The sequence below is a fragment of the Stylophora pistillata genome, chromosome 3 (assembly GCF_964205215.1).
Source record: "Stylophora pistillata chromosome 3, jaStyPist1.2, whole genome shotgun sequence".
NCBI classification, from domain to species: domain Eukaryota; kingdom Metazoa; phylum Cnidaria; class Anthozoa; order Scleractinia; family Pocilloporidae; genus Stylophora; species Stylophora pistillata.
Genome location: NC_142521.1, coordinates 40,664,321 through 40,691,310, shown reverse-complemented (window position 1 = coordinate 40,691,310; position 26,990 = coordinate 40,664,321). Strand labels below are relative to the sequence as shown.

The 26,990-nt window shown below is 39.0% G+C and overlaps 3 protein-coding genes, 1 non-coding gene and 1 pseudogene across 4 annotated transcripts; 3 read left to right on the top strand and 2 right to left on the bottom strand.

Annotated features, from left to right (window-relative positions):
• Positions 1–1,519: 1,519 nt before the first annotated feature.
• Positions 1,520–22,548, bottom strand: LOC111344892 (uncharacterized). The gene is made up of 4 exons (XM_088753605.1): positions 22,320–22,548; positions 10,690–10,744; positions 2,977–10,194; positions 1,520–2,796 (listed from the first exon to the last, which is right to left on the bottom strand). Exons 2-3 carry the CDS (start codon positions 10,700–10,702, stop codon positions 2,993–2,995), a joined length of 7,215 nt encoding a protein of 2,404 aa, XP_088609731.1. The 5' UTR covers positions 10,703–10,744; positions 22,320–22,548; the 3' UTR covers positions 1,520–2,796; positions 2,977–2,992.
• Positions 14,079–16,359, top strand: LOC148736112 (uncharacterized). Its single transcript, XM_088753620.1, has one exon. It carries the CDS (start codon positions 14,203–14,205, stop codon positions 15,739–15,741), a length of 1,539 nt encoding a protein of 512 aa, XP_088609746.1. The 5' UTR covers positions 14,079–14,202; the 3' UTR covers positions 15,742–16,359.
• LOC148736111 (uncharacterized) lies at positions 16,341–22,324 on the bottom strand. The gene is made up of 4 exons (XM_088753625.1): positions 20,704–22,324; positions 18,326–19,395; positions 17,645–17,743; positions 16,341–17,147 (listed from the first exon to the last, which is right to left on the bottom strand). The coding sequence occupies exons 1-4, from the start codon at positions 21,104–21,106 to the stop codon at positions 16,647–16,649; spliced, it is 2,073 nt and encodes a 690-aa protein (XP_088609751.1). The 5' UTR covers positions 21,107–22,324; the 3' UTR covers positions 16,341–16,646.
• A 160-nt stretch (positions 22,549–22,708) lies between the features above and the next one.
• Positions 22,709–24,014, top strand: LOC148736110 (uncharacterized; annotated as a pseudogene).
• A 79-nt stretch (positions 24,015–24,093) lies between these two features.
• LOC111332079 (uncharacterized) lies at positions 24,094–26,159 on the top strand. The gene is made up of 6 exons (XR_015998831.1): positions 24,094–24,242; positions 24,409–24,572; positions 24,965–25,044; positions 25,189–25,370; positions 25,585–25,884; positions 26,089–26,159. It is a non-coding gene; the product is annotated as an uncharacterized LOC111332079 (transcript).
• The last annotated feature ends 831 nt before the right edge of the window (positions 26,160–26,990 follow it).

Sequence of the window (26,990 nt, the reverse complement as noted above, 5' to 3'; positions counted from 1 at the left end):
TGTGATTGCTGACATCACCTTTCCTCGTCGCCCGTCTGTGTTCAGTCAGTCTTGTTGTGAGGTTTCTGCCAGTCTCGCCAATGTAGGAGGCTTGGCAGTCGGAACAATTGATCTTATAAATCGTTCCCTGTCTGTTCCTTGGTTCGTCTTTGTCTTTAACGTTGGTTAGTAACTGACGTAGTGTGGTGATGGGTTTGTGGGCGACGCAGATATTGAAGGGTAGTAAGATGCGCGAGATGTTTTCAGACATGCCTTTTATGTACGGTATGGTTGCTGTAGTCGTAGGGGTTGCGGTGTCGTTTGTTTCGTTTGACACCGCAAATGCAGAAAATGCAGTTTTTATAGGATACCTAGTTGTAAGTTCTAGACGCTTGATTTCTTGTCAGTTGTAAAAAAAAAAAAGCAATCAGTGAACAATCAATTGATTATTGATTAGCTATGCTTGAAGGAATCGAATTTAAATAAAGGCTTCTTAATTTCCGAGAAAACGAGTTTTCATTTGGTGTGACCTGGCAATCATTGTCATGGGTAACAACAATTTGCTGACAGCTGTGACCTTGGAGGGCTTATGGCTACATTGCTTTGTTTTCCTATCGCCTGTTTCAGATAAGTAATTCTGGAATTCGGCAATCACCAATAAGGCTAAGAATAATTATTTATTTAAAAAAAGAGGTTAGATTTTTCATTCGTAATATTCGTCACCCCGTTTTAGTCCGCCTTGCTCCTTTTAGACGACGTTTACCTTTTCCCTTTGTGTTATGTTTACAATTACCTCCGTCGCAAGCACGTTAAAGTTTACGTGTGATGCACGATCCTCGCAGTAGAGAAAATTAGACCTGAAAAAAATCAGGCCTGTACGGGATTCGAACCACTGACCTCTGCGATACTAGTGCAGCGCTCTACCAATTGAGCTAACAAGCCAACTAGGAGCAGGCCGTTAAGTTGATTCGTAATAAACCCGGGATGATAAGTCAGATACAATGAATATATGAAGCTCTACTGCGAGGATCGTGCATCATACGTATCTACAACCGCAGTTCAAAATATATGAACACGTTAAGGTTTCTTTCATATCACCCATTGGAGAATTTCGTCATGTTTTGTTCTCTATGAGAGGCGCGAGTACCAAATACACACCATACTAAGCTGAGCCGTATTGAAACATAATTTTCATATGAGCAACAGTGGGCGTAGTACGTTTCTCAGTTACGCGTCTCGGTTGAACACTTTAACTTCTTGTTGAACCGTTCGCTATGTATTTCCAAACGCTGGCTGTAACACAGACCGTTTTTCCTTGTATCTGCGAACTCAGGGTCGGATCCAGGATTTTTTCGTACGGGGGTTCAAACTTTGATTCAGAAAACACGTGTAGATAGATACGAGAGCCTAAAGTTAAGAGGTAATAAGAAAGAGATAATCGCATTTTGAATACTTCAAGTATTTTGTTCCAAGTCTCTATGGCTACCCACCATGGAAGTGAAAACACAAAGATTTGCAAAACAACGCCTCACACAAGATCAAACGTTAAACATTTCTCCAATTTTATGAAAACTTCTAAAAGCTTTTATGCTTTGAAAAGTGCTTAAAAATTAATGAAAATCTCTATGAAGTCCTGAAAAGCTTTCAAAGTATATAACAGTAATAACGTAACTGATTATTGCCATGAAAAAGTGCCCTTTTGCACTCATGCGACATACACGCTAAAACTATAATATTTGAAAATTCCTAAATTTTCACAAATGTTAATATTTAATTAACTCGCATTTTTTCAAACATGCGACGATACTACCTAAAAAGTTAACGACTGAAATTGATAGCTTAAAAAGGAGTTCAGTGAGTCAAGATTGTTACTACAAATCTATTCTTTTCTTCCTATAAAATACATACTAAAATTCTTAACGGTCAAGATTCGTTACCGGAACATATTTTTTGCCCGAAAAAAACTTATCTTTATGGAAAAGGTCTGATTTCCATAACTGGCTAGTTGTTTATAACAATAACAAGCAAGAAATTCCAATGTTGGGATGGCTAGTAATTAATTTTTTTAATTAAATGAACGGACATATTTTGTAAATATACAAGAATTGTTAGCCTCGTAATTGATCCATATACTCGACCTGTCAATATTGCTGACTGATGCAAGAGAGCGATTATATTCCTTGAAAATAAAAGAACATTTTAGAGCTAAAAATTACAAAATGTTAAAGATATAGATTATGTCCTTACTTCCGTCCTGTATATTCGTATGTTTATAAACAAGCAAACCGTAATAAGCATCGCTGTTAACTTTTAAAAATCCAAAATTACATTTTGAACTGAAAGATTTGATTTTTGTCATAATCGGTACTTTGAAGCGTTTCTACTGCAAAAAAACCACAGAGTTTAGTGCACGCAATTGTCAGTGGCTAGTTACATCTAAAGAGGCGATTAAAAAGTAGATGTGCACTTCTGTTGTTGTACCAAAACTTCACAAAGTATCAGAGTGCTTTTCAACAGTGTCGTAAAATCACAGTAACCGCAACAGCAATCAAAGCAAAGTAAAACATCAAGAACTGACTATGAGTCCTCTTTCCACTTTGATTGTTTGAGAGGATGGTGACAGTTTTCAGGACAAATCAAATAGTGAAGTAAAGAAAAACCAATGGAAGAGAGGATTATTTTCGAAACTTAGTTGAAAATTACCCTATAGGAACCTTATTCAGTCTCGCTTGGATGCCAGATAAATGCTGTGTTCGATCCAGTTAACACTTGGAGAAATCGGGAAGGGTAAGGTGTGGTTCACCACTGGCTTGGATGCTATTAAAAAAATACCAAAGAGAAGAAAAGGAAGAAAACTTCAGTAGATAACTCGTAATCATCTTCAAGAATGTTTGCAATATGGCAGTTTCGAACCATGAATAAGATCAGAATAATTAAAATGATTAATTTATATGATTTCATGTAAAAATACCACCAACATTAAACACCAAACCTCACCTCATGTTCGTAAACTCTATGCTGAAACCTCCTCCATTTCCTTGCGCATGTCTCTGACCTTTTCTAGGGCTTTTTTCTTTACTCTTTTTTGTCTTCCTAGTTCCTCTTCCTTTTCGATGCAAATGTCCAAAGGATTCTTTCCTGCTTTATTACGCATCTCTTGCCATTCCAACGGCTTGAAAAGGGGGAAAATTTTATCGAAGGCAGTCTTATAAATCGAAATCACACAATGATGCAGAGCAGTGTTCCCATTATCGTCAACACTTCTGACTTTAATCCACGTTGACCTATTCATAAACGTGGAGACTGATTTTACATTTCCTTTTCTGATTGCCACGGACAAAGAGGACATTCTTGGCACCAATCCCTTAGCTGTTGGGTGAGTCACATCAAAATCAGAAGGAAGCTGACAATTGAGGTCAACCTTTCTAGTAGTGATAAGGTATTGCATTACATGAGGACTCATATAAGGCAAGGAACAGGCTTTAAGAAGTGCATTGTAGCCTCTTTCGTCTGCTGCCTCCAGATAATCATTTGTAAAACACGTGAGCTTGTTCTCAATTTCCTCCATGGTTAGGTCGCTTCTGCCCTTTTTCTCAACTTGCGCTTGAATTTCTTTATATTCCCTCCATAAATCCACGATAATCCCAGTGATACGGTTGGTACCATCCATATGCGCGGCGACATCTAAAGATTGGACTGATTTAGCTTTTTTCTCCGATGTATCGTGCTTTACGCTTACGTTGCTATGGTTAGAGTCATCATCAAGGGCAACGCCTCCATCTGCAGCTTTGCCAGAGCTAATAGTGGGAATCTGGTCTGCATGCTGGCCGTAACTGTCGCCGATTTTTTGACGCTTTATTTGCGTGGACCATTGCTGTTCTTCATTTAACGCTTTAACTCGATCATCCTGATTGTTGTTGGCTGGCTTTCCTTCGAGAGAGCCATCATTTAGAGATAGTTTTTTTTGGACGCGTTTAAGTTGATCAGCAGAATTCTTTTTGCTCTTCATTTCCTTGAGCATGAATGAAATGGACTGTTGCTTTACTTTGCTCAAACCACTCGATTTCATCTTCTTGGCAATATCTAAAGGGCTCTTTCCCTCACCGTTGACCATCTTTTTCCACTTCTTGGACCTATATAGAGGGAATAGCTTCCGAAAGGCAACTTTAGAACAGGATAGAACACAATGGTGAAGAGCAGTGTTTCCCTCCTCGTCAGAAGTTTCTAACGAAATTTCTTTTCCTCTGCTTTTGAAAGTTTGAACCGTTTTGACTTTTCTTCCACATCTAATAGCCACTGACAAGGCAGACATTCCCGGAATCAACTCTTCGCTTGTTGGGTGGAGTCTGCCAAAGGTGGGAGGTAACTGAGAGTTGATATCTACTTTTGCGTCATTTATGAGATACTGCATTAGGTGGGTACTCATAGATGGTAGAGAACAGGCCTTCAAGAGCGCATTGTAGCCGCTCTCATCCCTTTCTTCAAGCTGGCTGAGAGTAAATTGGGCAAGTTTGCTCTTTACATAATCCATTGTAAGATCGCTCGTTCCTGATTCCTGCTTCAGCTTTTGAGTGCTGCCCGGAATTTTCTTGTATTCCATCCAAAGATCGACAATAGCTTTTGTGACGTCATTGGTGCCTTCAAAACACTTGCTATAGTTACATCTGTCGTCTTGGGTACTCCCTTGAACCTGCGTGGTTTCGCTTATCATGATACTTGTGTCAGAGACATTTTCGACTTCAGCAGTTCCTTCTCCGTCAAATAAAGCTGAACCGTCTTCTTCTCTCACCAGATAGGGAGATTTACTTCTACTTTCTCCCTCTTTTCTAACCACTATTTCATCTGCCGACATCGTCTCGTCTTCTTGGTTTTCACGTTGTCTCGGACATTCTTCTGCAATTTTTTGCCTTTTGATTGTTTGGCAGTCATTGGAGTATTCCTGATGCGATCTCTTTGCTCCTTTTGTCGTTATGCGTGCATTTTGCTGATTAGATGAGGTACTTTCCTCTAAAGTTAGCGCATTTCTGCTGTTTTCAAGTTTATTTTCAAAAGCCTGAATATCACTTGTGTCTACCTCTATCTCAAATTTGTGATCAATATGCGAGAAGGATGCTTCGATCAAAATCCAACGCAAACGGTGCCTCTTTGGGTCGGCCGCAGAAAAAATGGCAAATTGCGCCTTTCTTTCAGTCATCTCATCGTTATGACAAATACCATACCTGGTTGATATGGTTTGTACAGTCATTTGAGGCCATCGTTTGTCTGCTTCCTTCACACTTGCAACGAACACAATTTTCTTCTTTGTGCGACAGAAATTTGAATCAAGGACATCTAAAGTATCTCTTCTCCGATTTTCTGGAAAGTAGGAGAGAACAAGGAAAGATACCCCCTTGGTGAAATCTTCTTCTGTAACAACGCTCAAATCAAGTTGCTCAAGGATACGAAGGGGAGAATTTTCTGCTTCCTTATCCACCAGTCGATCGTATTCAACTCTCTCCTTGAAGCACTTATCAGAACCACTGGTATTCACAAAGCTGCTAAGGTGTTCTACGATAATTTTCTGTTCCAAGGCTTCTGGTAGCTCGCTTTCAACTGGTCTTTCTACAATGGAACATTTCTCATCCCAGGGAAAGACTTGTGGCAGGACGAGGTTCTCAACCCAATCTTTGTATTGAACTTTGAAAAAAGAGTAACGGTTGCATTTGATAACAAATAGACCCACTTTATCACAATCATCGTTGAAGCGCAGGTCTTCCCAGCAGGGCCATGGACGGTAAAAGACGCCTTTTTCCACAGTACTTCTAACATTAAGCAAGAATGCGGCGTACACTTGGGTCTTTACGAAAGGACTCACAGCTTTTGGGATACTTCTCATTAGACCAAGAATACCATAGCTCCCATGCTGCTTGTCGCGAAACAACTTTGCAGGGCCGGAGTAGGTATACAATGGAAAACCCTGTGCTTCAAAGACGTCTTTTAAAGGATGAGGTTCGTATTTCTCGTCCGCCATGGGTGGAATTTCCTTTCCTCGTGCGATTTTTTGAAGACTTGTCAAAGGCCTTAGGAATGTGCAGCACGCCATTTTCATTACCCCATTGTCATCTCTTAGGACTTTTCTTTCTTTTCCAGACATGTCATCAATTGTAAATTCTGCCTCTAACATCATGGCCACATTGTCATCAATCATGAAGATGTATTCAAGCCTAAGAGAAAATGCAATCTTTTGAATAAAAAGTCTGGCATAACCAATTCCTCCCTCTTCCGGTCCTAGGTCGCAACTGGGTAGTTCATTTGGAAGTTGGAGAATGACGAGCACCTTTCCCCAGGTAGATCTGTAATCCTCGAACTTTTCCTTTCGAACAACGACAACTTGGACGTAATTGGCAACGCGTCCGTTTTCTTGCATTACATGGTGGTAATTCAAAGTGCACTTCCTAGGATCATCTCTGTGTGAAGGATGAAATATCCAGTACGGCAAAGTAAGACTATCCTCTAGGGATTCGCCACTCGAGGATTTTTCTTTAAGTTGAGTGAATGACGGACAATTACTTGGCAAGGAGCAGGTAACAGTGACTGGTATCCCATCAATGTTTACCTCCACATTTTCCAGGATAGATTCTCTGCCCTGCAGAAGTCTTCCACACTCAGCACATTTCTCAAAATGGTACCAATGCCAAGCACGAAGGCCATTTGAACAATCATCAGTCTTAAGATTTTGATGACCGGTCTTGATTAGTTTCCGCTCGTTCCCTTTCAGAAGAGTGAATGGATCTTCCTCCACGTCATGAGCGTAGAAGCAACCTGCTATTGAATACTTTCCCGTCCCAACCGGTTTTCCGCATAGGCTTGGGGTAGTCTCGATTGTCTTCCAGTACGGAAATTGCCAGTCTTCGCCTTCATCCATATTTCCGATTACCGACTCGTCAGGATTATCTCTTTCCTTCCATTGGTAAAAGGAACCTTCGTCAAATGCACTCGGTGAAGCGAGAAAAACATTTTCCTTTCCCAGAATATCTAGTCGTAATTCTCTTAGCAGGCACAAGTACGTTCCCGTCTTGCCAATCTGAGGTTCGGCTTGCAGAAGGATTCTGTTGCAGTGCGTTTGTACGTTTCCATAATCGTAGCTGTCTTTATGCGCTTCATAATTTAGCCATCGCAATGCCGATGACTGTGCGTCTTTGATTGTGCGTGTCTTTGTCATATATCGGTCTGCTTTACTACAAGAAGTTGCACTCATTGACGGAGATGTCGTCAATGACATCTGGAGTCTCTTGAATAGCTGTCGACCAATCAATACATAAGGAATCACGCTAGAGGAAACATTTGCATAACGGCACATTCTTCCAAGCTCTTGAATAAGACTTGAAAGATACACTGCTGAGCCCTCTTTAAACTCTTGACTGCTGTCGTAGCTAAGTCGCAAGTCAAGACAGTCAAAGCTCTGGGGAAATGTGTCTCCCATGCGACCTTTATCGACCAGAATGAGTATGCATGCCAGGTTTTCCAGGTCCTCATACTGCGTTATGGACTTGTGCACGTGATGACAGTTGGAACACGTTTTATATCTAGGTTGTAGTTCTAACTCACTGCAACGACAATCAAACTTGTAGGTGCAAATTTTTGGTTGAAGCTTTTTAAAGAACGGACTTGACGATTTCATGAGCTGGTTCTCAATCTGAATACCTCCATAGTCTCTAATGACTTCAAAGTGTTCTTTGAGACCCGACACTTCTCGCGCTAACCGAACTGTGTAATAAAATTGATCAGCAGTTTTCATTGTCTTTGCTCGTACAATTTTCATCTTTCCCAGATCTCCCTTCCCGCTTTGGATCAGATCTTCCACTAAGGAACTTGTTTCTTGTTCTTGTACTAGACCGCGCCATATTTGAACCATTACCTCACAGCCGTTTGCTTGCAATTGTTGTTTAATGTCTTCAAATAGGGGAGTGTCGTGTTTGAGTTGCTCGAATTCTTGGGGAGGAAGATGCATTATGCACTCAACTATTGAGAAGGCCAGTTGCTCCTTCGATGTCTGCAATTCAGTAAAGTCCGATGCCCTTTGTTTCTGCAACTTCTCCACATTCCTCAAGTCTTCTTTGAACTGTTGTGTCACTCTGTCGCATATATTTCTTTGAATCAGCTCGAAAGCCTCTGGGTGGATGTATCTTTCCACGTCTGCTGCTTTGAGGTTCATCTTGTACACCGCGAGACGACTGTGGAATTCAGTAGTGGGTGATTCATTGACTTCAAGAGTCAGTGCTTTGCATATCTTGTCACCACTGTTAAAAACGCTTGAAAGTATAATGTGGTAGCAGTAATCAGCACAAAGTAAGGCATCAATCGGAAAAGAAGTCGAATCTGACTGTGACATTCTCCTCACTCTCTTAGCTTTATCAACGATGTTTTGGAAGGTCTCGTCCTCTCGTATTTTCTGGTCTTTCTTGTTGGGACTGTCTATGGTGCTGAGATAGTAGTTCAAACTAATGTACTGCTTCCCAACCGTTTTGACCTCCATTGGTGCGGACTGATCAGCGTAGAATTGGAAAGAAACCTTCGCCAGGTCATGTATTGGTTTCATAATAGAGACACCACATTTTCGCTCGATTTTCGCGGCTTGCAAACTGACTTGGTTATTTTGGTCAACAGAAATGTAGCGATCTTGTCCTTCACAGGATCGAAATGCGACAATTCCAACTCCAAAATCCATCTTAACCTCAAATTCTGTTGGCGTTGGAGGATCACTTTTGGCTTCTAAGTTTCCATGGGTATCCGTGGTGACAGTCAACAAGCGTCCTGCTCTTCCTGCTTTGATAGTCACCATGCCGTGACTGCCTTGTATGATGAATTCCGTTGCCTCGTCTGGTATAGATGTAGCAACTAGGTTTCCCTCGGTAGAAACTTGAAGATACTTGTACGGAGAAGAGTCAATGTACAAAGCTGACTTCAGTTTCATTCGCATCCCTCTCTCAAAGTTTTTAAGTTCAACTTCTGACCAGTGGACAACGTGAAGTTCAAGTTTCTTTGAGGTTTTCCCAAATTGTTCCATGTCAACTTCTTGCTTGAGGACCACGAGATCGCCCGCTCGTTTGGTTGGGGAGACATCGTCCTTGAGAATGACGCACGGAACTAGAGGAAGACGAGAGTTCTGTGTCAGGAGGTTATAGGGTGTCGCTGAGATTTGTAGAACAATAACATTTTGGTGTTGGTTCTCTTTGCACCATTCATTGATGAAAAGATTGTGGGCAGAGGGTTTCCTCTCTTTGTCTTTGGTTATTCCCCAGTGGCATTCGTCTGCTACAATGACAAAGAGTGTTTGGGGTTTATCCTGAACATCTCGTTTCAGAACTTCAAAATGAGTATCCGTCTCTGCACTGCGAACGTACATGAACATCCGTTTCTTTCCCTCTCGGTCACATTTTCGTAATTCGAGTTCTTCTTTTGAAAGTACGCCAGCGTCAGGATGGCAAATTCTCTTCTCTGTCTGATCGCTTAGCATTCTGTACCGGGCTGTGTACACTACGAACTCAATATCGTTGAAAAACTCCTTTAGTCTTGAAATGTTGTGGTAATGGGACATAATGGCTTCGATCCGTTCCTTTAAAATCGCTGCCATTTCTATTTGGGAAGGAAAATAGCAAGGCTTGTCTGGACTTGCTTGAACTTCCCGCTCAACTTCTTCATCTTCATCTGAAGAGTACATTTCTCCCAGATAAATATCTTGGCTTTCCTCCTTCTCATCTTCTTCATCACTATCTCCATAAGAGATTGCTTCACTCCGAAGAATTTGGTTGATTTTTCTTCGCATCTCCCCGGTAGGATCTGTTTCGTTGTTCATTTCCAGTTCGACGCTTACGATGTTTCCATGGGATGGGTAAGGAACGATGATGCATTCGAAGCCAGCGAGGCTTTCGCGTAATATAGATGTGGTGTCCTCGTCATTTCTTTTCAACAATTTTATGCGTGTTTGATTCAGTTTTTGTAACATTGGAAGTAATGCCGGAGTGGGAAAGAGGAGATCAAGAAATCGGCCCGTTTCCTTCTTGGAGACTTCAGTGAAGACGATTTCATTTACGACTTCGGTTAAGAAGTCAACAAAATAAGACTCAGTCATACCAGATGGAGCTCGCCAAGAGTAAACACCGTCATGGTTATCTTGGAGCTCGTTAAGTGAGAAATTTACCACGACCGGGAGAGTATCATCGCGAAAGACTTCACCTGCAATTACATATGTTACAATTTGGTAACTGAATTCGCCTATCGCAAACAAGTTCGTAATGAATGCTTTCTCAAGTTTGATAAACATTTCTCACGTCTTTTCATACGAATGATGAGCATTTCACAATAAATACAGCTTGGCGATAGTCAATCGTTTTGATCCTAAATGACGAATTTAGAATAATTTCTTAGACCTTGGACTTCTTGTCGATAATTGTTTCACGACATATAGGTTGTTGAAAAATGAAAAACCACTTAAAGTAAAGTATACACTTAAAGTAAAGTATACACTTAAGATGGATTTAACTCTAATAATTCTTACAAAGACCAATAAAAGATATTGGTCTTATAACAAAGACTTCCTGAAACAATTCAGCTTTCCTTGCATAAACAAGTTTTTTTGTTTTCACAGCCGCGATGGTCTTTCTTTTATAGTAATTATAAGATACAGAGTTCCCTAAAATCAACCTTTATACAAAGTGGAAATATCTGTACCTTGATCGGACATCGCTGCTCAAAACTTTGACATGTTCCCGATATAACAGTCAGTCTGAAACGGAACAGCACAGTTATATTGATGGAGACTGCCGTTACTAAGCATAAGTAATATATGACATAGCGAGCAACGTCATTACTTGTGTACGGTCTAGTTGTATGAAGTGAAGCGCATTAATGGAGGCGAGGTGGGACAGTTTGTAGGCTCTCTGTCTTCCCACACGATACGTGGTAACGATGTTGGAATTGATTTTGTTAAAGAAAAAAAAAATCCCATGAGACACGAAGCGGATTTCATTTCCGTTCCTAGGGTTATCGTTTCTCTACGAGCTATCAGCGTAGCTTCTGAGAACGAGACAGGGTAAATGTCATTTACATGTGCTTGATCTCTTGTTTCATTTATACATTATACAGAAAAAATAGGTAAATACTATTAAAGGGTATCATGTCTGGGAATCTTAATGCACTCCGATCTTGCCCATAGAGTCTTTGTCTCCTCGATTAGCCCGCTGGAACCAATTCGAGTGAAAATTCTATGAAAGAGAAAGGTTGACTGCATTTTTCTACTTTTTCACACCCAAAAATGCTGGTGTATTTTAATTTTCCTATACATCATTTCCCATAGGCCTGTTCTTGCCAGAGCATGACATTATGTGGCCCCCCCCCTTCGAGTCTGTACATGAAATTAGATAACCCGCCCTCAACCACAGAAACAGTTTTAATACAACTTAAATAAAACTCACCGAGCTATTCAAAGCAAATAGCGAAAATAAGAGAAAGGAACAGAAGAGAAAAGCTGAACAAGAAGAGAATTTTGGTTTAATCTCCAAACTACTGTCTGATGGTGAGATTCCAGTTGAGGAAGTCAAAGTGGCTGCTCCAATATCCTTGAAAGAGACACAAGTTTACCGGCTAAAGCAAATGATGGAAAGAGGGCTTATAAGTGATCAAGTTTGTACACTATTTAAAGAGTACTTGCCCTCCATCAGCTCTTCAAACAGTGAATCAGAGTACAGTGATACTGAGTAACACTGGGTAATACATGAACTTTCTTTCCAATGCGAAAGGACTGCTATACACCATGTTATGTTGGTTTGTTATGCCATCAGTTGTTTTGATAATAAATCATATTTGATTTGTTGTTGATCCCTGCAGTGTTTTCTTTTTTGTGGAACGGAAATTGAAATGCACAAAAGTACATGGTCCCTTTGAAATGGTTGCACAATTTTATGAAGCCCCCCATTTTCAGGTGCACAAAAAAGGTACGAACCCCCCACCCCATTTGCACCAACTCACCCCCCTCTAATAAATGACCGGTTCCTTACTACGTATTTTTGACGTTTCATTCCGCATTCGCTACAATGAAGCCATCGAAAAAAGATCATCGTGCACGACTAAAAGCAACCGTGTTAGATGGCTGTCTAGATCAATTCAAAAGCATGGAATGAGAGAAATACAGCTTTGGGATTTGGCAAGAAAACCAGCATGGAGTTTACAGAAGCCCTACGACACAGCATTTTGGTGGAAAGTCAAATAGAAAGCTTCTCTCGGCCTCTTAGGTGACCGACGGACGGGGGAACGTTTTCAATCGACCTCAAGCCTAATCCCATGGAGTCTTTTAAGTAACCTTTCACTCGCGGAGAGACAAATGCAGATATATTTTTCTTAAATTTCATCTTGAAGTCCCATCTTCTTGATGCATATTTAGAAACGTTGTGAGTTTTTACTGAACGTGGTGCGTGACGAATTTAATCATAGAAGGCGTAGCGCTTCTCCTTTTACTAATCCTTTCTTTGCGCCTAATGAATGACAGGAATAAAAATTCAAGTATTCGAAGGTCTTCTTCTCTTTGTGATGCGTTTGGACATGAAGGGTCGATTCCCCGTTAAACCTCGTGTGGTTACCTCTTGAGTAATGTCTCAATTAACCAATTATCACTCTACAGTGCCTTTGATACTGAGGTGAAGCCCATTCATTCACGTTACAGAAAGAACTCGAAGTCAAGTAGATTAGAATTATCTGGTAGGTTCATGAAATGTTTAAGACGCGTTCGTATGGATTTGACATCCGGGATTTGACCAAGACATACAATGAATGAATGACATTGTCACGACAGGCGATAAATTTATCTAATAAACCACTAAAAAGAAATCAACTTTATGTCTGAAGTTAAATGTATAAAAAATAACGTTAATGTCGGAATCTATCAAAAAATCTAATTTCAATCATTGCATTTCAATCATTGCATTAGAAAATGCTTGTGCTGACAGATTTTAAGTGCGGTCGCACTTTGGGTTTGCTCGCCAAGTGCTTATCGTATTTACATCCCCTTTTCCACTTAGAACCCACAGTGCTTTAGGTCTGTCAATAATAAATCACACTTCTGGTTTATTTACCTTGAAGCAATCTTCAGCATCAGTTTGTATATTGTAGACTGTAAGCTACATGTAGTTCTAGTATGTGCATTTCCGTGAACAGTGCCATAGGTAGTTATTTTTTACGTCACGTGGTCTCTGCATTTTATCGAGAGAAAATTTTGCATTTTTTTGGTTTTACTTTTTGAGAACTGATTTTTTTTTTCTTTTTAATTTTTATTTTCACTTTATTTTTACTCTTTTAATTAATAATTTTTTAATTATTTATTCAAACTTATTATTTTTAATTATTAGGTAATTTTTTTTTTCAATTTATTATTTTTTGGTCATTCTGGGAGTTCCGGCACGGAATTAAGGAATTCCGGCATTCTATATTTTCCAAACTACCCGGTTTGCGAACGAAAATTTACTCTGCGGCTTTTCAGTGTGTAAATCTCAGTATGTATATAATAATTGTATTTTACTGTTTGATGTTTTGTATCTGTTACGATGCTGCTATAGAAGTTTACATCTCTATGACTAGTACAGTAAGTTAAACGTAACAATTGAAAGTAAAGTTATACTTAAAACAAATGTGGTTTTTGTGTGGCTTACACAAATTGTGTAGCCACATTATGGCACGACCGAATTTTTTTTTTTTTTTCCACGAGAGTCGAATATGGTTAGCCAAATGTTGCAAAATTCAACAACTTGCATATTTATATTCAACAACTAATATTTATGCTCAACAAGATATATTTTTATTCAACAGTTTACAGTTATATTCAACATTTCATATTTATGTTCAACGACACACATTTTCTTTTCATATTCAACCAAAATTATTTTTATTCAACAACAATATTTATTCAACTTCAATAGCTATATTTATTTTACTCAACAAAATTAATTGTTCAACTTCAGTCCAAAATTTTTACCCAACAAAAATAATTATTCAACTTCTACCACGCATATTTATTTAATGACATACCTTCTATTATGACTAAGTGTTCGAAAGTTCCCGGACATTCAAAATATCGTCATTCAACAAAATTCCCCGCCCCTACCCCCGAACTACCCCCAAACATGAAACCCATTCCCTGCCAATACGAAGATTACGGACTGGAACCCGATCATTCAATTTGCGCCAAAAATCAAAATGGCAGCCATAACACTGGACGAAGGTTCATTCTTCAGTTGCTTTGAGGATGTTATAAGTTTGTTAAATGTTTGTGAAGAGGGAGAAAACAGTATTTCCCGACCATTTATAGAGAGGGTGATCAATTGCTTAGAATCAGCGGCGAAATTTGTCGAAAACGTGTCACTGATTGTAAACGAGTGCAAAGGAGAGTTGACTGAGGTTGCTGGAAATTTAAGGGTTTTGTTCCACAGTTGGTGCCGAAAATTGACAGAACTGGGGTTAAGGAATACTCCAAACTGTACTCACTTAGCAGTATATCTGGTAAGTTCACCGGAACGTACAGTAAACGGAGGACCAGGGAGACCAAAGTACGAGATCAATGAAGAGACTTTGCTACACTTAAGAGCATTGGGATTTAAGTGGAAAGACATCGCAGAACTTCTTCTCGTCTCTCGTTGGACCCTGTGGCGACGGGTACGAGAGCTTGGTATCAGCGAGGAAACTGGCTTTACAATTATAGGAAATACAGATCTTGATGAAATTGTGCGAGCTTTCATGAACGTACAAGGAGGCCTTGTGGGGTATTCAATGGTTCATGGCCACTTGCGAAGTAAAGGTATTAATGTTCAAAGACAACGTATTAGAGCCAGTATTTCGCGAGTTGATCCGATCAACTGCCGCTTAAGATGGGCAACAGTGGTTTCCAGAAGAGCCTATTCAGTGCCTGGCCCTAACAGTTTATGGCATATTGACGGCCATCACAGTTTGATTACGTGGGGTTTCGTTATACATGGTTGTATAGATGGCTATTCTCGTTTAATATGTTTTTTGAAGTGTTCTACAAACAATAGAAAAGAGACCGTTGAAGGTCTTTTTCTGCAGAGTGTTGAAAAGTATTCGTGGCCTTCTAGAATACGAACTGACCATGGAGGAGAAAACGTGTTGACGTGGGAACGTATGAATGCATTTCGAGGCCATGATCGTGGATCCGTACTTATTGGAACTTCTACTCGTAACCAGAGAATAGAGCGTTTATGGCGAGACGTATTTCGATGTTTCGGTAACGTATTTTACTACACTTTCAAATCCATGGAGGAGTCTGGTTTGCTTGATGTTACCAACCCCCTACATTTGTTTGTTCTTCATTATGTCTACTTGCCCAGAATTAATGCTGCAATTGACAGCTTTGTTGAGGCCTGGAATAAGCACCCCATAAGAACTGAAAGAAATTGGAGTCCGGAACAAATCTGGTCCAATGGAATGATAGACAGAGTTAATGGAAGACTTACTGCAGTAGCTGATGTCAGAAGTGAAGCTAACATCAGTGGGCATGAGCATGAGTGGTATGGTTTTGACCCTGATGCACCACCACCACCTGATGATGGTCTGTCTACTGTCCAAGTCAATGAAGTGGATTTGAATTTACCAGATAACATTATTTCTAGGCTGTCAAACGAGATCAACCCACTTGGGAATTCAAGTGCTTTTGCAATAGATATATTCCAGAGGGCACTTGAATTTCTAGAAAACTTGCTTTCCACCCATAGTTCTCAATGAATACTTACAAAGGCCACTTAGGGTTATGTGATGATAACCAATAATGCCTATGAGACATGCCTGCAGGGGATCATCCCACACATAGCTGTATTCAATATTGACAAGGTTAAAATGCCACTGAGTTTTTTTTCAAATCCCTACCATTTCTTGCAGGAGGGTATCTTAAGAGAGATTAAGAACTGAATTTGTGTTTTATCAGTGTATCTTTTGAAGGAAAAACTGATGGTATGACACACACCTGTTTTGAATTTTACTGTCATGGTACATGGCGGATTGGAACATCATTCAAACTGAACCTGCTTAAAATTATCATGAAACTCAGATAGCCAGGTAATGACTATGAAGCACTAATTTTCTCACAATGACAAGTCCCAGCCACCTTTCATATTATATCTTCTTTTTTTTTTTTTTCGGATGAAGTCTACGTCCTCAAAACTGAGGCACTAGCTACCCAAACTAGCTGACCCATCCCTATCTCTCCACCCCTATTCTATAACTCTGTTCCATTTTTAATGATTTGCCCATGCAAAGCATTTTAAGAAGAAAACAATAGTTCAGGTTGATCCACTTATTTCAATAATTATTAAAGAGCAACTCAATAAAGATTCACATTTATTACTTGTTTTGTGTGTTATTTTCAATAATAAAATCAGAAAATGAACTTTATGTATGTCAAAAGATTACAAATTTATGGCTATTATTCCCAGGAATCAGCACCAAACATAAACACCAGTTATACTGCTGGGAAAGGTAACACAACTAAACTTATCAGTGAATTAAACAACACAACATTGAAAAGAAAGTTACTGAAAAGCAGCACCAACATTAGTTGTGTGTGTTGTTACCACTGTAAATGAAGTCAAAATCGGCCATAACGTCAATCGTGACTATTCACTTAACAGTGTTCAGACCGAGGTAAAAGACTTTCCAGATGAAGAAAAGGCTGAATTTAAAGAGAGTTCAAACAGACCATAAGAGTGGAAATGATCAGGTATTAACAATGTAAAGGTGCATGTTGATGAAGAGATGTAATCTTCACAATGAAAATTTACATTTATTGCAAAGTTCTGTACTGAAGGCATCATCTTACTTCCAGTGCAATACTGCATTAATTGCATCAACCTGGCACTTGATGACTGGTCAACAAATCTATTCATCATCATCTTGATTTCCTGTGCTTGGTCACTTAATTCATCTGGATATTTGAGACACTCTCTGACTATTGCTGGTGTCAGCTCAACAGGTTTAAAGGTGAACACACTCTCAAACAAATGTGGGTGCTTTGACATCTCATCAAGAACACCAAGGGTGATCAATCCTTTTCTCAACTGATCCAAAGCCATTTTACGTTTTGAAATGACCTCATACATGACTATTGATTGGATTATTTTCCCTTTGGTAGACATCTGAAATAAAATTATGATATTAACAGCAATGTCCTAATAGAATGCAACATAATTCTCTTAAATTTTAGCAAACAAATAGGGTGGCACTTAGGTGGCTTCAAACTAATCAACTGAATAAAATTTATGGAAACTTAGTATGTAGCCATATAAATCTTCTGAAAGTGTATTACTGTTAAATGAGGCGTCTTACTTGAGAGAAAGGAATGACCATATCATCTCTGGTACCATTATAATCATAAAATGATATATAATTGCCATGTATATACCATCTCAGAAAATTTTCTGATATATTAGAGCTACTGTATAACCATCCTATAAATAGTTCCCATCAGACTCAAGACAGCAGTGAAATCTCAGTGCATGTGTAAAAGTACATCTGGAAATTCCTGCATTGATTTTGCTATTTCACAATCTCAAGAATGAATAATATAGTTTATGCAATGCCAGGGGTGACATGCATGACAGACCATATATTTTTAATGTAAATTAAGTTCTACCTGCAGAACACTTGTCTCTCCACAATTAGCCATCAGATTAATTACTTCACCATTCTTGGCTAGCTCTCCCAGTTCATCATAACTGTTGACATCCATTAGCTTTCAATAAATTTGCAGAAATAGAAATAATCATTACTCATGACTAGAATGTACATATACTGGTGGAGAAGTTTTATTATTTGAATAGTAGGTATAGGTGAAAGGTAGGCCCTTTTACACCTTTCAGCAAGCCATTCCAGGAAATCTTCATGAGAAACATTTTTTGCATGCATGTGCATTTCAATGCTCAGGGCATCTTGATTGTAAACTAATGCACCTTCACATTTTTTCCACACTACTTTTCCATACTATCAAGTAAAAAAACTCCTAGACCACAACCACCATTTCAAAAGCACTTGCCACATAAATTTTCTAGTAATGGGAGGCTTACCTAATACTGGCTGATAGTTTCAAAAGAAACTGTTTGGGGCTGCGTCGGTGGGAGTAATGAAATAATTTGGATATATCAACAAAGTTGAAATGGTAAATTGGCCACCAATACTGGTTGCTTTGGCATGTTAAAGAGTGGATTGTTTAATGGGGTGTCCATGAGGTGCGGTGTACACTTACTGGATTTACTGTGGTTTTAAGGTAAATCTTTGCTTTCCTTTAAATTACACTCAAGACATACTGAGCATTTACCTGTAAGACTATGTTCCTGGACATTGGACATGGAAGATCCCAAACATCACAGTATGCAAATGCACACATGACATCTCCAGTCACAAGGTAATAAAAACAGGGCAGTGCCAGACATGGAAATCCAGGGCCTCCTTGCACAAGTGAATGGGCAATCATTTTCCCAACCATTTCAAACATTCCACTCATGACGGCCTGTGGTTGGTAACTTGGCACCTTGCGGGCTTCTTCTCCTTCAAACAGCAGCAGTAGCTTGCCCTGTACTAATCCTTCAAATAAGTTAGAGTAAAACTGTCTTAATACTCCACCACTGTCTATGGCAGGCTGCCCTCTAAAGATAATTCTTAAAGGGCAGGAAGCATCAAACTGAATGGACTTGTAATAGGCCACAGCATCTTCAATTAGATCATCTTCATCAACTTCTAGTTTCTTTCTTTTTCCTGTTAACTTATTTCCTAAGATGTTGATGATCTGCACTAATGAGTCAAGGTCTTCCTCACTTACAGATGGCAGCAGTTCCCCTAGTGTTGCCATGTCACTCTGCCTGCTTGGACTGGAAATAAAGGACACATTACTGCTTAGCAAATCAGCAGAGGTACATGCCCCAGATACACTTGCACTGTCCATGTTAGTAAGGCCGTGGTCAAATGGTCCATTCTCTGCAGATGCATTCGCTAGTGCACTCTCAGATTTCTTGGATATGGAATTAATCGACAATTCTGATGAGAAGAAAGGTGACTTCATCAAGTCCTCATCGTCCTCACCTTTAGTCACTATGGGTGATGGCTCATCACACGCTTCGATGACTTCTTTTAAGACATTTAAACGAATATAAAGCTTTCCCTGGCCACATAACTCTTTCACGTGTTTATAATTCCATTCAAGAGATTTTCCTACAACGGGGGTAGTTACTTTGTTGCGCTCTCGCTTAACAAAGTCAAAATGATCTGGTCTTACGAAAGGGAATCGCTGCTTCAGTACCTCTGTTATGCTTTCTCTGATTTCGCTTTCCGACTGGCCTGTTCCCAGCTCAAAGTAACCTTTCAGTAGAATCATATCGTCGGTAACTGGGTTAGTGCCGCCTTCGACACTGTTAATCATGATATACTGATCAAACGTCTCCACGAAGAATTAGGTATTGCTGATTCTGCCCTGAGCTGGTTTGAGTCATATCTCCATAACAGGATGCAAAAAGTTGACATCGAGGGATCGATATCTAACCCATTCGATTTAGGCTGCGGTGTTCCTCAAGGGTCGTGTCTTGGACCGATTCTATTTATTATATATGCATCTAAGCTCTTTAAGATCATTGAACACGAGCTCCCTTGTGCTCATTGTTATGCTGATGACACCCAGTTATATCTAAGTTTTAAACCTAATACTACATCTCAAGACCAAGCCTTGCAAGCAATGGAGAACTGTATTGGAAAGATCAGGAAGTGGATGATTCATGATAGACTGTTAATTAATGATAGCAAGACTGAACTGATTTTAATAGGCTCAAAACAACAATTATCTAAACTACAGCCAATTAGTATCTCCGTTGGCAACTCGGTAATTAATAATAGCTCCGAGGTAAAAAATCTAGGCTGTTGGTTGGATGCTAACCTAAGCATGTCTAAGCATATTACAAATATTTGCAAATCTGCATTCTTTTATCTTCATAACATTAGAAGCATTAAGAAATATTTACAAGAAGACAGTCTCCATACTTTAGTTCATGCGTTTATAACGAATAGATTAGATTATTGTAACAGTCTTTTGTATGGTGCCTCAAAGGAACTGATAGCTAAAGTACAGCGTGTACAGAATGCAGCCGCAAGACTGCTATTGAACGTTGGAAGGTACTCGCATATTACTCCTATTCTATATGAGTTACACTGGCTTCCAATCCAGGCTCGCATTAAATTTAAAATTCTTCTACTTACTTTTAAAGCGCTTCATAATTTACTTCCGTGATATATTAACAGCCTCATATCTATTAAATCAAAATCTTCTTATTGTCTTCGATCTAATGACGGTCTTTACTTAGAGCCCCCTAAGGGTAAGATGCTGAAGACATTTGGTGATCCATCATTTCAGGCAGCAGCACCATACTTATGGAACAGACTTCCTCATGAAATTAAAATGATTAAGTGTTTGGATAAATTTAAAAAAGCTATTAAAACATTTCTGTTTAATGAAGCTTTTTGTAATCATTAACTTAGATATATTACATTAAAATAATTTATTCTTATGTATTTTTAGCTACCATTACTATTGTAAATTTTTATTTAGATATATAAGGTTTTTAATTTTTATTCAGTGTAAAGCACTATTGATCTGTACATGTAAATAGGGCTATACAACGAATTAAAATTTATTTATTTATTTATTTATTTAATCAGGGACAAAGCCATTTTCATCGAGATCTTCGGGCTTGTCGAGGGGATGAACAGCTTTTGGGTGTAACTCTTGTTTCATTTGTTTCTCCTGTTTACCTTTGAGGCGCCATGGATGATTTGTTGCAACTGCGGGCCTCTTTTTTCCCTTGTGAAAAGAAGACAAAGAAGAAGGAACCGGGGTGGCTGTGGCGGGAAAAGATGGAACGATGCCCGGGGCGATAGAATTTGTCATCTCTCGGCTCGCAGATCTTGCTGAACTTGCTATAAGGTCGCGCGTTCTCATTAATAACGAGGTATTACTTCCCGATCGTTGAAGAGCGATCTCATTTCGAACACATTCTCTCACAATTTGTGTCAGTTCTTCCCTAACATCACGCCCTGATTCGTCTTCCGACGCCATCTCTATTCATGGTTAATGGTCGGGGCACTGGGTCCGCAATACAGCGTATTTAACTGGGGTAGGGGCGGGGAATTTTGTTGAATGACGATATTTTGAATGTCCGGGAACTTTCGAACACTTAGTCATAATAGAAGGTATGTCATTAAATAATTATGCGTGGTAGAAGTTGAATAATTATTTTTGTTGGGTAAAAATTTTGGACTGAAGTTGAACAATTAATTTTGTTGAGTAAAATAAATATAGCTATTGAAGTTGAATAAATATTGTTGTTGAATAAAAATAATTTTGGTTGAATATGATTAGAAAATGTGTGTCATTGAACATAAATATGAAATGTTGAATATAACTGTAAACTGTTGAATAAAAATATATCTTGTTGAGCATAAATATTAGTTGTTGAATATAAATATGCAAGTTGTTGAATTTTGCAACATTTGGCTAACCATAGTCGAACCACATTACGTGGTCTAGTGTCGTAAAGCTTACTGGACTGATTCAGCCATCTTGGTTGTAAGCGTGGTCTCGAGTAATTTTTTTTCAGGTGATTGTTTAACGAGTTAGTTCTCCTCACACAAGCCAACACACCCAGATCCGGCTTGTGTTATAACTGCAGCTTGTGCAAGAGCTTTTACGCTCTTAAAAGACAACATTCAACATTTAACAGCTTGAATCTTCGGTACGAGTTGTACTACATTGAAAGGAGTCATTGCACTCTCGCAAGCCAACAACTATCGGTTTAATCTATCGGTGCGGGTTGCACCACTGAGTCTCTGAAAGAGTTTGAAAGTGTTTGAAACTGTCTGAAGCCTCCATCGCTAGAAATGCGAGACATTGGCTATTGCGCAATCAAATTCGAGCCATCTGGCAGCCGGATCGGGATGTAAACATTTATAAGCGTTTGTATGGAACATGCAACTGAAAAGCGAATATCTCTTGAAGACGTACAGAAAGTAAAATTGTGCAACTGCAGCTTGGTAGGCTATTATACCACGAGGAAAAATTTGTATAGATCATAATAAAGTAAATGAATTTCATGTATACTTGCGAACGTTTATGATCTACCATTCGCCCCCGCAAAATTTCTAAGGATTTGTGTGACATTTAACGAAATAAAGCGAAATCATAGTCAATAAACTACGAATGCCGACGCTGGAGACACGATGGCAAAAATGTGCAAGTGGATATCGTAAACACATAAGACAAATTAACTTACTTGCACTCGTATAGTCCTCGTAGACTAATTTTCATGTATACTTGCTCTGGTTGAAAATTGCACATAAAGCCGATCGACAAATTTCCCTGCTGATCCCTCGATAAAATCCCTAAAAATTGCTGAGTTCAAAATACGATATCTCCGCCAAATGTGCTCCAAATTTGTTTCAAAATCCATCGTTGGAAAGCTCATCCATCCCTCGTTTTGGTGGTATAACAATCATTGAGGACAGCGGCCTTTATAGGGGCATGTGCATTGCTTTTTTACCGGAGTTTTTCAGCTGTCTCAGTCTTTGAACATGAGCCCGCTAGAAACCCAAAACAAACGACACCGGCCAGCGGCTAGTGCCATTCCCGCGGACTTTTTAAATATTTATCTGCGAAAAATATATATGCAAAACTACAATGTCTGACAATCGGTCGTGGAAAGAAGAACTGCAAACAAAACTTCAAAATTTAAAAGAGTCATCACCTATACACTATATATTCGAACAAAGGGCAGCTGGTTCATTTTTGTTATTAAAAATATCCCGCAAGTTATTGCTCAAGTGGCGCGACCTGAAGAATGCATTTGCAGACGCATCGTTCATCGATCTTCTCCATCTGAGCACTGTACACTTACCTTTTTCCATTAAACCTGAAGCAGAAAGAGTGGAAAATTGCCTAAGAGCCGTAGCTACGAAAGTATATGGCCAGGGGAAGGGGTTACGCGGAACCACAAGGGCCAATTTTCTTGAGAAGGAAAGGTCAATTAAGGTGTACCACCATGAGCTTGAGCATGGCAACAGTGTGATAAAAAATAGAGCAGCAAAATGCGAGGAAGAGAAAGAGCATCTGGAAGCGGAAATTCAAGGGCTTGAAAAACGATGCGAGGAACTCTTAGAAGAACTTCAGAGTGCTGAGGTTAGAATGCAGGACCTAGAGAATGAATCAGAGAAGGCAGTTGAAGAGAACAAACAGCTATGAATACCTCGATTTCCTCGAGGACGTTATGATATGCACTAACTGCAGTGGAAACTTCAGAAACCATGGCCGACCTGTACACGAGGTTGGTAAACGCCAAGGGAACCGAAAGATAAAAGAAGTAAAAACCAGGGCTTCGATGGCCCTGTGGTTCTTGGAGTCATTTGGCTTAACACTTGAATCTGTCAAAGTCAAAGATAAGGATGGGAAAGCCCCTGAACTTGGCTACGGAAAAGACAACGGAACATCATTTCATGATCTATCACAGGAAGGTCAAGACAACGTGCACTCCCTTCTTTACATCATGGACAAGTTTTGTGTTGGGGATGCAGCTTACCATGAAGTATCAATGATTGTAGATGATGCCCCAAGAAGCTATTTGATCAAACAATGCAGAGGTGACTTGAACAAGATTTTTCACATATCAAAGACACCAGGAAAAAATGCAGGAGCCCAAATGAGCTTCAAAGAAGGGCTTCAAGTGCAAATTAAAAAGAAGGTATATATAGTTTAAATAAATAATCTTGCAAAAGCAATTCCTAAAAAGGGAGCCTAGCCAATTGTTATCCCCACCCCTCTCTGTATGTCCTGCTATAGCTTCAGCAGCTCTGCTATAACACCTAAGCATGGTACCTAGACTTAGGTTTGTCAACAGTAAGACTGGTGGAACTTACCTTTGGTAACACTAGTTATGAATGTTGCATAGTGTCACATAACAAGTCTTTCTTCCCCCCCCCCCTCCCACACAAACTCTCATTTTGCTTCAAAAACATAATTATCTGCAAAATTGTAACTCTTGGCAAATTCTAACATCGCCCACTTTTCTGGTGAGAAAATGGTGACCTTAGAAAACAACAAGTCAAGATATCTGGTGATGGTGCTAAAATGTCAAGGATAACAAATTTCATTGTTATCTCATTTGCCTTGCTATCTGATGGAGAGAAAGTAATGTCCTGCAAAGGTAGATGGATAGATACATTAGATAGATAGATACTTTATTAGGCACAGAATCCATAAAGCTAAGTCATTTATTTGCAATGAAGCTGTGCAAGGTAACTGCTGCTATGGAACTTTCAGTAAGCATAAATGTTTTTACAAATCATGTAAAACTATATGCATTTTAACAGGAAATCACACAGTTGGAATTGTTTCTGGAAGTGAGGATTATGATACTCTGAAAGCTTCCTGCAAAGATCTGTTTGCTGAAATTAATGAGCTGGTTAATGAAAAAAAAATTGAGGTGGATGGTCACAAGGTACCTTTGGACTTCTATTTGTCTGTTGATTACAAGGTAAGGGAAAACATAATTTATATAATTATGGAAATCTTGCCATACATTGAAATAAGCACCCCAAACACTCCAACATGTTATATGGACTTAACAGTATATGTTGCACCCCTTTAACAAAATTTTTAAAATTGATGAGATTCAAGTGGCAAAGAAAACTAATCTAAATTGCTTATGCAACCAAGGAAATTACATGATGTCATGCCTGGGCTGCACACAGTATTGTATTCATTCAAGTATTAAAAGTGCATTCTTAAAATAAACACTGCTCCTGAATAAGCACTTACCACAACTACAGATTTAATAAGCACTAAATGCAGCACATATTCAAGTGACTGCAGTACTGTAATTTACAAATTATCAAGTGTTAATCAGTTATGAATTATATTGCTGAGTTCCTTCTTCTAGTTCTTGGGATGAACAGTGCATGTGCTGACTATGCCTGCATATACTGCAAAATACACAAGGATGCCCGGTAAAAACAAAAACTTACAATTAGCTATAATCATAGAACCTGCTTTCCTTTCTTATACAATAGATGTGTCTTAATGACGAAATATTCACTTCTTATTGAAACTGAACAAAATTTTAAAATAACAAATTATGTTTATTTCAACAGATGGGACACAACTAAGCCAGAAAACTATTACTGAATGGATGGGAATAGGAGAACGCTGGCTGAAAACAAAGATCTCGCCAATAAATCAAATAACAACTATGGATGCATTAGATCTGCTCTGCTAAAAATTCCAATTGAGAACGTAAGGGTAGACGAGCTTCACTTACTGCTTCGAGTTACAGGTACTTCATCCATATAGAATCAACGTGTATGTTAAAGTTCCTGGGATGTAGTCTTTTTTAAACTTGTCCCCAGATTTTCCCTGGCTCACGAATAACAATCTGGGGATAAGAGTAAGTCCTTGCTGCACTCTAAGGAAACAGAACTTTTGGCTTGAATGTTTTAAAAATACTTTAAAAACTGAAAACGAAGAGGTATTTTTCTGTCTGTTTACAGATAGATTGGAGAAGAACATTCTCAACAATGCAATTGAGAAAGACAAGAAAGACAACCTTAACAAGGTACCATCGGCCAGAAAACACAAAACCATGCAAAAAACCATAGAGGCGATTAACAGTTGTGGGGTGAGCTTTAGTGTATGGGAGAAGCGTAATGCTGATGGAACGCCAAGTGGCTTGTACGATTGGACAAGCCATGGTTGGGAATGAGAAGAAAAGAGTGCTCCGAAGCCTTCCCGAGAAGTTCCCACAGATCCTTGATCCAGAACACTGTGATTCAATCACCAAAATATGGAAGGTGTTTTTTTTTTGTTTGTTTTTCAGCTAATAGCAGTTACATTTTCTCTGGTCTGACACAGTGGCATCATACTGAAGAACCTTAGCTTGTCTCTTATCTTCAAACACATGATAAATTGCATACATTTGTGCTTTCGATTATAGAGAATGATGTATGTTAATAAATTACAAACTAAAAACTTTGGCAATCCTTATATTTTTATAGGGCTTTGACAACGTATAGCAAACATTATCAGCTTGGAAGCCAAGTCAAAATCGCATAGATTCCTTCTTTAAGGATGTAAGTTGAATTTTCTTCTCATTTTAACTCCTTTCAAGTAATTGCTAAGATGGTTATGGATTTAATTAATGGTACAATTCCTAGGTTTGTACAAAAACTAATTTGTTGTTACTTAATTCTAAACAGGCAACAGAGTGGATAAAATTGTATCTATCACTTGGTGGAGAGGTCATTGGATATGAAAATGCTTCTGTCACCCCATACTTTCATATATTGGCCTACTACCTACCCCGATTCATCAGAGACGAGACCCCTTTTAAATCATTCACAGGCCAAGGAGTTGAAAAAATTAATGATACTGTATGCTCCATATATCACAAGAAATGCAACAAGCATGATGCATGCAAAGAGGCAATTCTAGCCCTGAAAAGAATTGAACATCTTCAAGATGTTGAAAGGCAACCACATCAGTATACCAAAAAAAAAGATGAGTACTGGGAAGCTGACATCTTTGAGCAAAGAAGAAAGAGACCACAACTGTGTGTTGCCTCAACACAAGATGATGAACCACCAATTACTGAGGGTGATGTGGACACAATGACCATCCCTGAGCTAAAAACCAAACTCAAAGAAATGGGAATTGCTACCAAATGTAGGAGAGAAGACAAGCTAAGGGAAATTCTCAGGGAAGCTATTTCTGACAATACAAATGATTGATTTTTGATGATAGGATTTTAAAGTTGATGCCAATACACTAATTCTAATTGAAGCTCTTGGAAATGTCCAATCTCTCATTGGAACTGGGCCAATTGGAGAGGCATTGATGATGAACAAAACAGTGGACCTGCATTCTGTAATTAACTAGCTTCACAATTTTGTAATATTGC